Raw genomic sequence first — 10115 nt, forward strand, 5'->3', positions numbered from 1 at the left:
ACTACAAAGTGGGAATAATCTATCAGATCAATCATGAATCTAAAATCATATGCTTCTAACTTCAAATTTGATTAGCAGTTACAAGATTATTTATGTTGTTTATATAATATGCTGATTTCACCACCCCCTACATATAATGTGAGATAGTGTAACGTAAAACATACCCCAACCAGAATTTCAGATTGATTTCGAAAACAGACCTTCCAACAAAATCATAATGAAGAAAATTCTATCTACATGTTACCGAGAAACACACGTCGAATCATGGATTTTCTGCCATTTTCCAACTTGAGGTTTTCGATATCGATAATGTCACGAGAAATCAAAGGGATAAGAGATAGAAAACAAGCTCAACATTCTTGGTTAATATCCGGTTAGGGTAACATAGTGGTTTGTTTCCCGGTTTCATTTGTCTAGATTTTGATTTCCGGTTAAGAGATAAACATTGCTTTCGTTTAGTCCTATTTCGTGGGTTCAGCTTCTATGTTCTAAACACTAGTCAATCAACCCAAAAGCCCAACTACATAAAATTACTACTGGATGGTTTTTGGTGTTATTCAAATGTAAACACAAAAAGTTAATAAACAACACAAAAGTGAAGAAACAAAATTTTGGTTGATGACTGAAAAAAGTGAGAAGTACGTTTAGAAAAATACAAACATGGGCTATGAAAAACAGATGACGCTTGCGTTTTGTCGTGAACCGAAGTTCCCTGCGGTGTTGGGCTGTCCGGTTTCTGAGCGGTCTGACCATTATGCGATCATTAACATTATCTCAATTTTAAGAAAATAATAATAAAAATGGCCAAAATATTGATAAAGATTGAAGAAAAATAGGAGAAATAAATGAGAAAGGAGGTGAGAAGGCGTCACGTGCACATGATCCAACCGGTGAACAGAGACATGTCACGCAAAGTCAGCCATTTTTCAGAGCCCAAAACCAAAAACCCATTCAAATATTCATGAGCTTTAGGACGATCTTACCCTCTCGTTATCCCATTTTATTACTATCACATGCCCCTTGTTTTCTCACTTTTTGTGTGTGTAGATGGCTTTTTTTTCCTAATTAAAATTCAAAAGATAATTAAACTCAGATCATGTAATGGATATATCCATTGTTGAATCTTTAATTTTGATCATCATTCTCGGTAAACTATGAGTTGAAAACTTTTTTTAAAGAAATGAGAGCAAATTGTTCAAATGTCTTGTATTTAATGAAAGTCCAATTATGTTGTGGTAGCATTATGTTTGTGCTTTGTTGTCAGTGGCTCAGTGTTATAAATTCATGTTTTTAGTACCTTCATTTTTGCCACTACATAGTTATGGCAATGTAAATTTCTTTAACTACTTTTATCTCGCATGAATCTTTGGTAAAAAAACTTTTTTTTATCGAATAGTTATAGTTATACACTATCACCTTAGAATGCTGAACACTACATTAATCAAGATGCCTTTTCCACCTTCCTTTCTCAATTCTCATGCTTATGAATTCATTTCAAAACCACAATCACATGAATTATAGAATGAGAATTCAAGTTGGGGAGCTGAAAGAGAAGACAGACCCAATGAATAAGGCACACCAATCTAACAAGTCCATAGGCCAAAAGATGTTTTTGTTTGGTAATGTGGGTCAACCAATATCATAAATGAGGTAGCTGGATTTGCATTTGTTGCTGCTCTTCTCAAAATTTAATGTGACAATTCCCCCTACTGGATATTTATTACTAAGCAACAAATAATAAATACAAAAGTTCATATATCTCATTTTTAGCGATTTGATGTCTACGTTTTACTACGTTACTCACGAGCTCTCATGAATTCTGGAACTGCATATCTTTATTGTGTGTATTTATGAAAACAATCATACAAGGATGACAATCGTAAAAGTGATGAAAATTTGTACAACTTACGGCAGAGTAAAAATCGCAAAAGCTGTTAAATTAGTATGGTAAGAAAACGATGAATTTTAATGGAAAATAAAAAATTATCAGTTGAAAAGTCATGAAAAACTGGTATAAGTAATTGTTTTTTTTTTCATTTCTTAAATCTTATTTACTGTCGCAAACATATTTACTCTCTAAATTAATCAATTATGTACTGTTTTCTTTACTCATACCAACCAGAACTCTAACCTAACAAAATTATCACATTTCAAATGTATGTGATCTCATTTTAAAAATCAAAATCCCTTTATAGGTCATCATTGCCAAATTTGACGCTAAATATTAGGTATCACAATTTTGATTATTGAAATAATTTTCTGTCGTTTCCACTATAAGCTGGTTTTTTGCGGTTGCGACTATTATAAGCTAATGTATGTTGGGATATGAATGGTAGCAGAATTAGAATACAAACCAAAACTTCAAGCATCAAATCTATATGCAACCCAATATGCATTTATTGAAAGCAATTTTTTGGTACACTTTAGATAAAAAGGAAAAAAATTGAAAAATAAATTAAGTGCTAATAGAAATCTCTTCTTCTTCTTATTTTCTGACATGAGATTGTCGTTACACCCATAACTATACACCTACGTGTACGTATAGCTTTGTTTGTATTTTGTATAATTCCAAGTATATTCACCAAGACATGGATATCAAAATCAAATTACCGGATGAGTAAACTCATGATTTAGATCTTCATGTAAAATCCAATATTATCCGCAAGACAAAAAGAGTGGTTTTATTGCGTAAAAAAAACTTAGGAGGGTTTTAAAAAAAAAGTCTATACGTATAGTATATGATTGTTTTATTACATAATTCTCTTTAAGAGCTCATATAATTTACATACAAAATTTGTGGGTCTATCTAACATGTAAAATATGTATAGCTTTTAGCAAACTTCTCTGATTGTTTCAGAAGAAATGATCACAAGCTGACGAGATGAACAAAAGTGATGGTGAGAAAACAGAAAAAGAGAAACTCGATAAAACACCTCTTTAACATCTATATCGAAGGAAATTATAATCATTGCCGTAGTCATATACACACACGAACACGTAAATCAAGATATTTGAGTAACAAAATTGAAAGTATTGGCCAAAAAAACATGAAAAGTGCCACTAGAATTAGTGCTGGGAAAAAGGCAGAGCTAACAAGTACAATAATTTCGAAAAAATGAAATGAATGAAAAGAAATTACGCCAATGAAACAAAACAAAAAATGCTGAATGATCAAACTATAGTTACTATGAAATTTATCTGTTTTTTATCTTCTAATAATTAATCAAAAATCGAATGTCTTGAATATAATTATTCCAATCTATAAATTAACATATATGAAATTTCAAATTCAAGTATTTTTTCTTCCATTTTAAATGAAGTCTATCTTTTTATTTGAAGTAACTAACTGGTTATTTATATATTGATTTGTAACTAATTTGTCTCGGCAATAAAAGTTGGATTCTTTGAAGTTTTTTTTTTTTTTTTATCGAAACCATGTGTCAAGTGTAGTGCTAATATAAAGTTTTGACGGTTTTCTAACACATGCAAGTTTTACACAGATAAATTTTCTATGTCAAGCTTATACGAAACATATACTATTGTTTTCAAATGAATATACTGTTGAATAATAGGTGATTTTTGTTGGAAACAGATAATAGAAATATTTTTTGTATGGTATATATAATATTGAAACGATAGTGTCTATTAGAGCAACGACAACAAAACATGTCTATAAGAGCATAGTCTTCATTTTGGTTTTGATCTTGAACTAAGATGGAAACAAATTTTAATATTTGACCAAAGTTTACCGGCATAAAACCAAAATAAAAATAATCATCACTATTCTCTTTTTTTTTTTCTTTTTTACAAATTGACTTGATAATAATTTATGTTATCATATGATATATGTGTATACATAAAATTAAAGTTAAATATTAAAGCAAACCAGAAAAAAAGAGAGCAAAGAAGGAAGAACAAAAAAAAATGGCTCCTTCGTCTTCATCTTCTCCTTCCAAATCTCCTGTTCCATCTCTTCACCAATCCCTTCACTTCACTCCTGTAAGTCAAAACTCTAATCCCTCTTCTTTGTTCCCCGTGGAAGAAGACAGCACATACCTCAATTTAGTTTTTGTTTTGTCTTTGCTCTGTCACAAAATCAAAAACTTTTCTTTCTGTCTTTCAAAAATAGTGGAATTGATAGGTTATAGCTCGAAATCTTCTTGTTTTTGCTTAAAAATGAAGGAACAGTGGCAAAAGGAGCATGTTCTGTTACCTTTTCCTCTAAAGTTTTCTCCTTTGATCTCAATGATTCCATTAGAATCTCATATTCATGTCACTTGAAGATTCTTCCAAATCCAAAGGTTTTGTTTTTCTCTCAATTTAGCATAATTTTCATTTCTCTCTCTGTTTTTTCAGATTCTAGAATGTGAAGAAGACGACCTCCAAGAAGAAAGATACAAAAACAGAGCAACACCAAGCAGCGACGGTGGTTCTTCCGCCACACCAAACCACCAGCACCACCGCCGTACCAACAGCAACAACAACCACCAGCACACTCTAACACCTCTCCACCACAACGGCAAACCCCAAACCAGAAAACGACATGACGACAACGACGAAGACGATGGTGGTGCCGTATCCTGCAACAAGTGTCGACCTCACCACTCTCACCGTGACAAATTCTCCGTCGTACCTCTCGAAAGCCACAACAACCCTTCTTTCATCTCTAGCCCCAATCTCATAATCAAATCCATCTTCCAATCTCTCACACGGAGAAGCCCCAAACCTTCCTCTGCAACGGCGGCGCTTCCACCGCGCTCTTCCTCATCCTCCGCCGCAGATGCTTCTAGAGAAGAACAGTGGCGGTTAGCTGTGGCGGAGCTTTCTCATAAACTGATTCAAGCCACGAAGAAGAAAGAAGACGCGGTTATAGAAGCTTCTAGGTTGAAATCATCCATGGCAGAGCTAGAGAAGAAACTCAATAAACTCGAGATTTACTGTCACAATCTCAAATCAGGTCTCGACGAATGCAGCAACAAAAAACAGAGTGTTCCGATTCGAAAAGACGGATTCAACGACAGGATCATTCAGCAGTTTCTCGTCTCTGTGTCGGAATCTCGTTCTTCGATCAGAGCTTTAAGTAGATCTCTCGCCTCGCAGCTACGAACCGTCGGTGGCAAAGTTTACGAGAGACTCTCTCTTCTTCTTCAACCTTTCGATGTAAAGATCAACTCTTTTGCCAAAAACCCTAAAAGTCTGATCTTTTACCTCGAAGCGATTCTGAGCAGAGCCTTCTTCGAGGATTTCGAAGCTCCTGGGTTTCAGAAAAACGGGTCGACCCGGATTTTGAATCCAATTGATCGTTGTGAATCCAATTACGCTTCGTTTAACGTCTTGATGGAGCTGACGTGGGATGAGGTGTTGAGCAGAGGAACGAAGCATTTCTCGGAGGAGTTTAGCCGTTTCTGTGACCGGAAGATGAGTGACGTCGTTTCGATGCTTAGCTGGAACCGTGCCTGGCCTGAACCGCTTTTACAGGTAAGCAAATGTTAAACCAACCAAACGGTTAATAATGGTTTATTTCAAAACTACTTGGATTGAACCGGTTTTTATGGCAGGCTTTCTTTGGTGCGTCAAAGAGTGTTTGGTTGGTTCATCTTTTGGCTAATTCAGTGAACCCGGGGTTGCAAATCTTTCGTGTGGAGAAAGATGACCGGTTTGATCCGATTTACATGGAGGAAACCGGTGGGGAACGGTTTAAGAGTCTGGTTAGAGCTATGGTTCAGCCCGGGTTTTATGTCTATGGGAGTGTGGTTAAGTGCAAGGTGGTTTGCAAGCAATGCGGCAGCGATGAGGAAGAACTAGAAGACCATACGGTCAAAGAATGTAATAAAAACGACAAGAGTTTAATAAGCATTTGTAGCCCATTAGGAGGTTAATTACGTTCATTTAAGGTTTAAAATATTGGTGGGTTTTTGTCTTGTCTTGTGAGGTTGTAATTAAAAAAATCAATGGCTTTTGCAAGTGAATATTTTAAAACTGTTTAATTAATGACTTTTGCAAAGAAATATCTAAGAATTAGTTGTTGTTGTTGTTGTTGTCAAAGTGATTCATGAAAGAGTCGTTCTAAAGTAAAATATTGGCATTTTCTCGTTGGTTTCGTTATCTTTGATTTGATTACATTTACGCGCGTATTAGTAGTAACAAAATGGGCCGTTTCTCAGGCCCAATATATAGAATTTGCTAATCAAAATCCGAGCCTTCTCTGAAAAAGCCCATTTTTGTTCGTTCTTCCTTGTTTCTTCGATTTTCCGTGACTGATTCTGTTTTGCGAAAAGGATTGAAACAACGATGTGTAAGATACATTGATAATTTCAGCTCTGGAAATAGAGGTGCTGCTTCTACTGAGTAAGTTTTTATAGTTTTCCAGACTAAAACCCACATAAGTTTGATATGAACTGAGAAAGAGATTGTAATGAAAAACCTTGAATGTTTCCAGATGACCCATGAACTGGAAAAAAAAAATCCTTTTCGCAAAACAGAATTGGCTTCTCAAAACACATTTATAGGTTCATAGTTAGTTCTTATGTTGGATGTTCATGTCAGGTCTGAGAATTTACCTCCTTAAGCACAGGTTGTTCCTTTATAAATGAGCTCCATTTCGGCATAATGAAGTGAACCCTTTAGTTTTGTTTGTGTAGACTCTAATGAGAGGAGTCACTGAGACTGATAAGCTAGCAAACGGAATCTTCCATGTATAAACAGCTTGGGAAGACATTTTCTAGGAAGCTAACTTCTCTTTTCTGAATTTGAATTCTTTCATTTGCAGCTTGTTTGCTTAGCGGATCTCGAGTTTGATTATATCAACCCTTACGACTCTGCGTCGAGAATAAACTCAGTGGTTTTACCGGAGTTCATTGTTCAAGGAGTTCTATGCGTATTCTACCTCCTAACAGGACACTGGTTCATGACACTCTTATGTCTCCCCTATCTCTACTACAATTTCCATCTGTAAGTCCAACTAATCTCAATCTTTTGCTCCAATCAAATGTTGTGGTATTGATATCCTTTCGGTTTCTCCGTTGTTCAGTTACTCGAAGCGACAACACTTAGTAGATGTCACCGAGATCTTCAATTTGCTAAACTGGGAGAAGAAGAAACGGCTGTTCAAGCTTGCTTACATTGTCCTTAACCTCTTTCTCACTATCTTCTGGTAACGAGAAAAGATATTTCGAATCCCATTATTGCTTAACCATAAGTAGATCAAGAGAGCTAAAACACTTTCTGTCTGCAACTTTTTTTCGTAGGATGATTTATTCGGCGCTGGATGATTACGAGGACTGACTAATGAAGAAGACATGGTCCATCTTCTTCGGTTTATTGACACTACGCTTAAAGATACAGCGACATGCTCGTGGACATGAAAAAAAGCAAGGAAAAGTGTTTGCTTTGTGATGTTTGTAAGATTAGTGGCAGGAAGATTTGTGTATTTATTTATTTCTTAGAAACATGTTCAGATTAACTGTTTTTTTTTTATCTTATGTCTTGATCATTATTTGTACAAGCAATCAAGCTCGTAAACTACTGGTTACAGTAACAATGAAACTGAATATTTTCAAATATAAGAAGAAAAAAAGTTAATTCATGTGAACTTTGACTTTTAAAAGTGGGAAACCCTTTAGAGTGATGTAATAAACGAGAACTTAAAAGATGATTCGAACCTTCTGTTTCAGTTTGGTAATTAGGTTATCTTATAAAGCTAATCCTTCTCTCACACTGACAATCGTCGTTATCAAGGTGATTTCTTTCTCTGCGTCAAACATCGCTTACCCTCTTGATTGATTCCTCCAATCTTCTTCGTGTGGTTTCACAGGTGTGTGGTTGATCTCTAGACCCAATTGATGTGGTTCCATCCTATTTTTATTTGGTCTGTAATCGTAAAGTCTTTAAGATTTGGGAATCGAGTTTATGTTGTGGTGTTTAGGTAGCGAAACCCCAGTTATTAAATCGTTGCATCTAGTAATTTGGGGTCCTTTAATTGAAACAAAGGATTAATCTTTCATTCATCTTTGTTCGTTCATTAGCGAAATCCGAGCCTTCTCTGAAAAAGCCCATTTTTGTTCGTTCTTCCTTGTTTCTTCGATTTTCCGTGACTGATTCTGTTTTGCGAAAAGGATTGAAATGAGTTCGATCTCTGGATTGGTGGAAGATGAAATCAGTTCGTTTTTCGAATCGTCTCCACCTCTGAAGAACAAGGAAGAGATCGTAGCCAATCTTAATCAGTTCATTGAGCTGAATTCTTCGTGTCAAGGTGAGATCAGAATTTGTGTATATATGTAACATTTTGATTTCTGAATGACTTAAAGAGGGTTTTTTCTTTCTTTTATTTTATCAGGAGGGATGAGGAGGATTGTATGTGTGACTTCAGGTGGAACTACAGTTCCATTGGAGCAACGATGTGTAAGATACATTGATAATTTCAGCTCTGGAAATAGAGGTGCTGCTTCTACTGAGTAAGTTTTTATAGTTTTTGTTTTCAATTACTCTTTATAGAACTGGTAAAAATATATATTATTGAATACAAACTTTGGTTTTGATTTGGATTGCAAAGGAATTTCGTCAAGGCTGGATATGCTGTGATATTTCTCTATAGGAGGTAACAATTTGAATGTTGTTTTGTATTTCTCAGCTGTGTGTAGTTTAAAGATTTAGTGAAATGATGCTTCTTTATATCGGTTCTATTATGTCATCTTTAGGGGAACTTGTCAACCGTATTGCCGGTATCTTCCTGATGATCCATTCCTTGAATGTTTTGAGTTTCCAGATGCCAAAAACATTCAAGGTTTTTCATTACAATCTCTTTCTCAGTTCATATCAAACTTATGTGGGTTTTAGTCTGGTATTGTAACAAATTATGTGTTTTTTGTTCATTTTTTTTTTCCAGTTCATGGGTCACATTCAGGAGCTGTGAAGATGGCTGTTATGGACCAGCAAGCTGTATGCTTAGACCAACTGTGTTTTATTTTACGGAAAGCTGATTACTTTTATGTATTTTCGAGTCTTTTGTGTAGTAACCGTGCAAATTAACATTGCAGGCAGTTGCAGAAGGTCGCTTGCTTAAACTCCCATTCTCAACCATATATGAATATCTCCAGGTTCTTAAATCTTACACTAGCTACTTCAGTCATATTGTTTTGTCTTGACACATAAAATGTAATCTTAACTGCCTAAGAAACCATTAGAATTTATCTCAATGCTTGTGGGATTTCTTTAACAGGGCTGCAACTGAGATTATTTTTCTTTGGAATACAAACAGATGTTGCGGTTGATTGCTACGATATTGAAAGATGTCGGTCCATGTTCGATGTTTTATCTTGCTGCTGCTGTATCTGACTTCTATGTGCCATGGTTAAGCATGGCAAGAGTCTCATCATATCCCTGTGATTATGGCTACACAATTCTTGCGTCTGAAAATTGACTTCTTATATATTTGTGAAACCAGACAGAGCACAAAATAGAATCAGGATCTGGTCCTTTGGACATAAGACTAGCTCAAGTCCCTAAAATGCTTTCAATCTTGAGATCAAATTGGGCTCCAAAGGCTTTCTGCATATCATTCAAGGTCAGCTCTCTCCTTCTCCATTCTCTCTCTTTATTGTATTAGTTGTCCATAATTTGATTATTAAAATAGAATTATGTATCCAGCTTGAGACAGACTCAAAGATTTTGCTAGAGAAAGCTACAAAGGCTTTACAAAAATACAAAGTGCACGCAGTTGTAGCAAATGAACTATTAACGCGTAAGGAGGAAGTTGTGGTTGTTTCAAGTAGCGGTAATGTTGTGGTGAGACGTGATAGCAATAAGCCGGAATCTATCGTAGAAGATAATCTCATTCGTCTCCTCGTAGATCGACATTCAACATACATCAAAGAATCTCTCACTTGATCCCCAAATTCTTCTACGTCAAGAAAAGTTCCAAGTGTTCGATGTGGGATACGTGTAATTGTGTATGAGTGATGACTTGGACCATAAATTACTCAAATAATTTTCACACTTTCTTATGTTTTTGACATGTTGGGAATATATGAATCCTAGAAATCAAACATTTTCTTGTACTTAGGAAAACTTTTCAACAACCAAATGAAACTAACTTGTCTATTTATCCTCGAAGAGAC

General features: G+C 35.3%; 3 protein-coding genes and 2 long non-coding RNA genes across 6 annotated transcripts; 4 read left to right on the top strand and 1 right to left on the bottom strand.

Moving 5' to 3' along the window:
• Positions 1-314: 314 nt before the first annotated feature.
• AT1G04943 lies at positions 315-520 on the bottom strand. Its single transcript, NR_138805.1, has one exon. It is a non-coding gene; the product is annotated as an other RNA (long non-coding RNA).
• Positions 521-722: 202 nt separating this feature from the next.
• On the top strand, positions 723-1032 carry AT1G04947. Its single transcript, NR_138806.1, has one exon. It is a non-coding gene; the product is annotated as an other RNA (long non-coding RNA).
• A 2639-nt stretch (positions 1033-3671) lies between these two features.
• Positions 3672-6001, top strand: AT1G12330 (cyclin-dependent kinase-like protein). The gene is made up of 3 exons (NM_101105.5): positions 3672-3999; positions 4357-5478; positions 5559-6001. Exons 1-3 carry the CDS (start codon positions 3925-3927, stop codon positions 5877-5879), a joined length of 1518 nt encoding a protein of 505 aa, NP_172697.2. The 5' UTR covers positions 3672-3924; the 3' UTR covers positions 5880-6001.
• A 646-nt stretch (positions 6002-6647) lies between these two features.
• On the top strand, positions 6648-7562 carry AT1G12340 (Cornichon family protein; the record flags this gene model as incomplete). Its single annotated transcript, NM_101106.2, has 4 exons — positions 6648-6695; positions 6770-6951; positions 7031-7153; positions 7248-7562. The coding sequence occupies 4 exons, from the start codon at positions 6648-6650 to the stop codon at positions 7282-7284; spliced, it is 390 nt and encodes a 129-aa protein (NP_563903.2). The 3' UTR covers positions 7285-7562.
• A 26-nt stretch (positions 7563-7588) lies between these two features.
• COAB (4-phospho-panto-thenoylcysteine synthetase) lies at positions 7589-10101 on the top strand. Of its 2 annotated transcripts, none has more exons than NM_101107.4 (10): positions 7589-7813; positions 8115-8251; positions 8336-8453; positions 8552-8596; positions 8697-8782; positions 8885-8937; positions 9036-9095; positions 9257-9358; positions 9443-9562; positions 9646-10097. In NM_101107.4, exons 2-10 carry the CDS (start codon positions 8122-8124, stop codon positions 9883-9885), a joined length of 954 nt encoding a protein of 317 aa, NP_563904.2. In that variant the 5' UTR covers positions 7589-7813; positions 8115-8121; the 3' UTR covers positions 9886-10097. The 2 variants fall into 2 exon arrangements, with proteins under 2 accessions (NP_563904.2, NP_001321808.1); NM_001332031.1 differs by having other exon boundaries at positions 7618-7737; positions 7814-8251; positions 9646-10101.
• The last annotated feature ends 14 nt before the right edge of the window (positions 10102-10115 follow it).

The sequence above is a fragment of the Arabidopsis thaliana genome (assembly GCF_000001735.4).
Source record: "Arabidopsis thaliana chromosome 1 sequence".
NCBI classification, from domain to species: domain Eukaryota; kingdom Viridiplantae; phylum Streptophyta; class Magnoliopsida; order Brassicales; family Brassicaceae; genus Arabidopsis; species Arabidopsis thaliana.

Bases quoted from the DNA above. Each gene is read 5' to 3' on its own strand.
- AT1G12330 (NM_101105.5), top strand. From the start codon at position 3,925: ATGGCTCCTTCGTCTTCATCTTCTCCTTCCAAATCTCCTGTTCCATCT. The intron at 4,000-4,356 runs GTAAGTCAAAAC...CTGTTTTTTCAG, and splicing joins AATCCCTTCACTTCACTCCT to ATTCTAGAATGTGAAGAAGA. The intron at 5,479-5,558 runs GTAAGCAAATGT...TTTTTATGGCAG, and splicing joins GGCCTGAACCGCTTTTACAG to GCTTTCTTTGGTGCGTCAAA.
- COAB (NM_101107.4), top strand. From the start codon at position 8,122: ATGAGTTCGATCTCTGGATTGGTGGAAGATGAAATCAGTTCGTTTTTC. The intron at 8,783-8,884 runs GTTTTTCATTAC...TTTTTTTTCCAG, and splicing joins AGATGCCAAAAACATTCAAG to TTCATGGGTCACATTCAGGA. The intron at 9,359-9,442 runs GCAAGAGTCTCA...TTGTGAAACCAG, and splicing joins ATGTGCCATGGTTAAGCATG to ACAGAGCACAAAATAGAATC.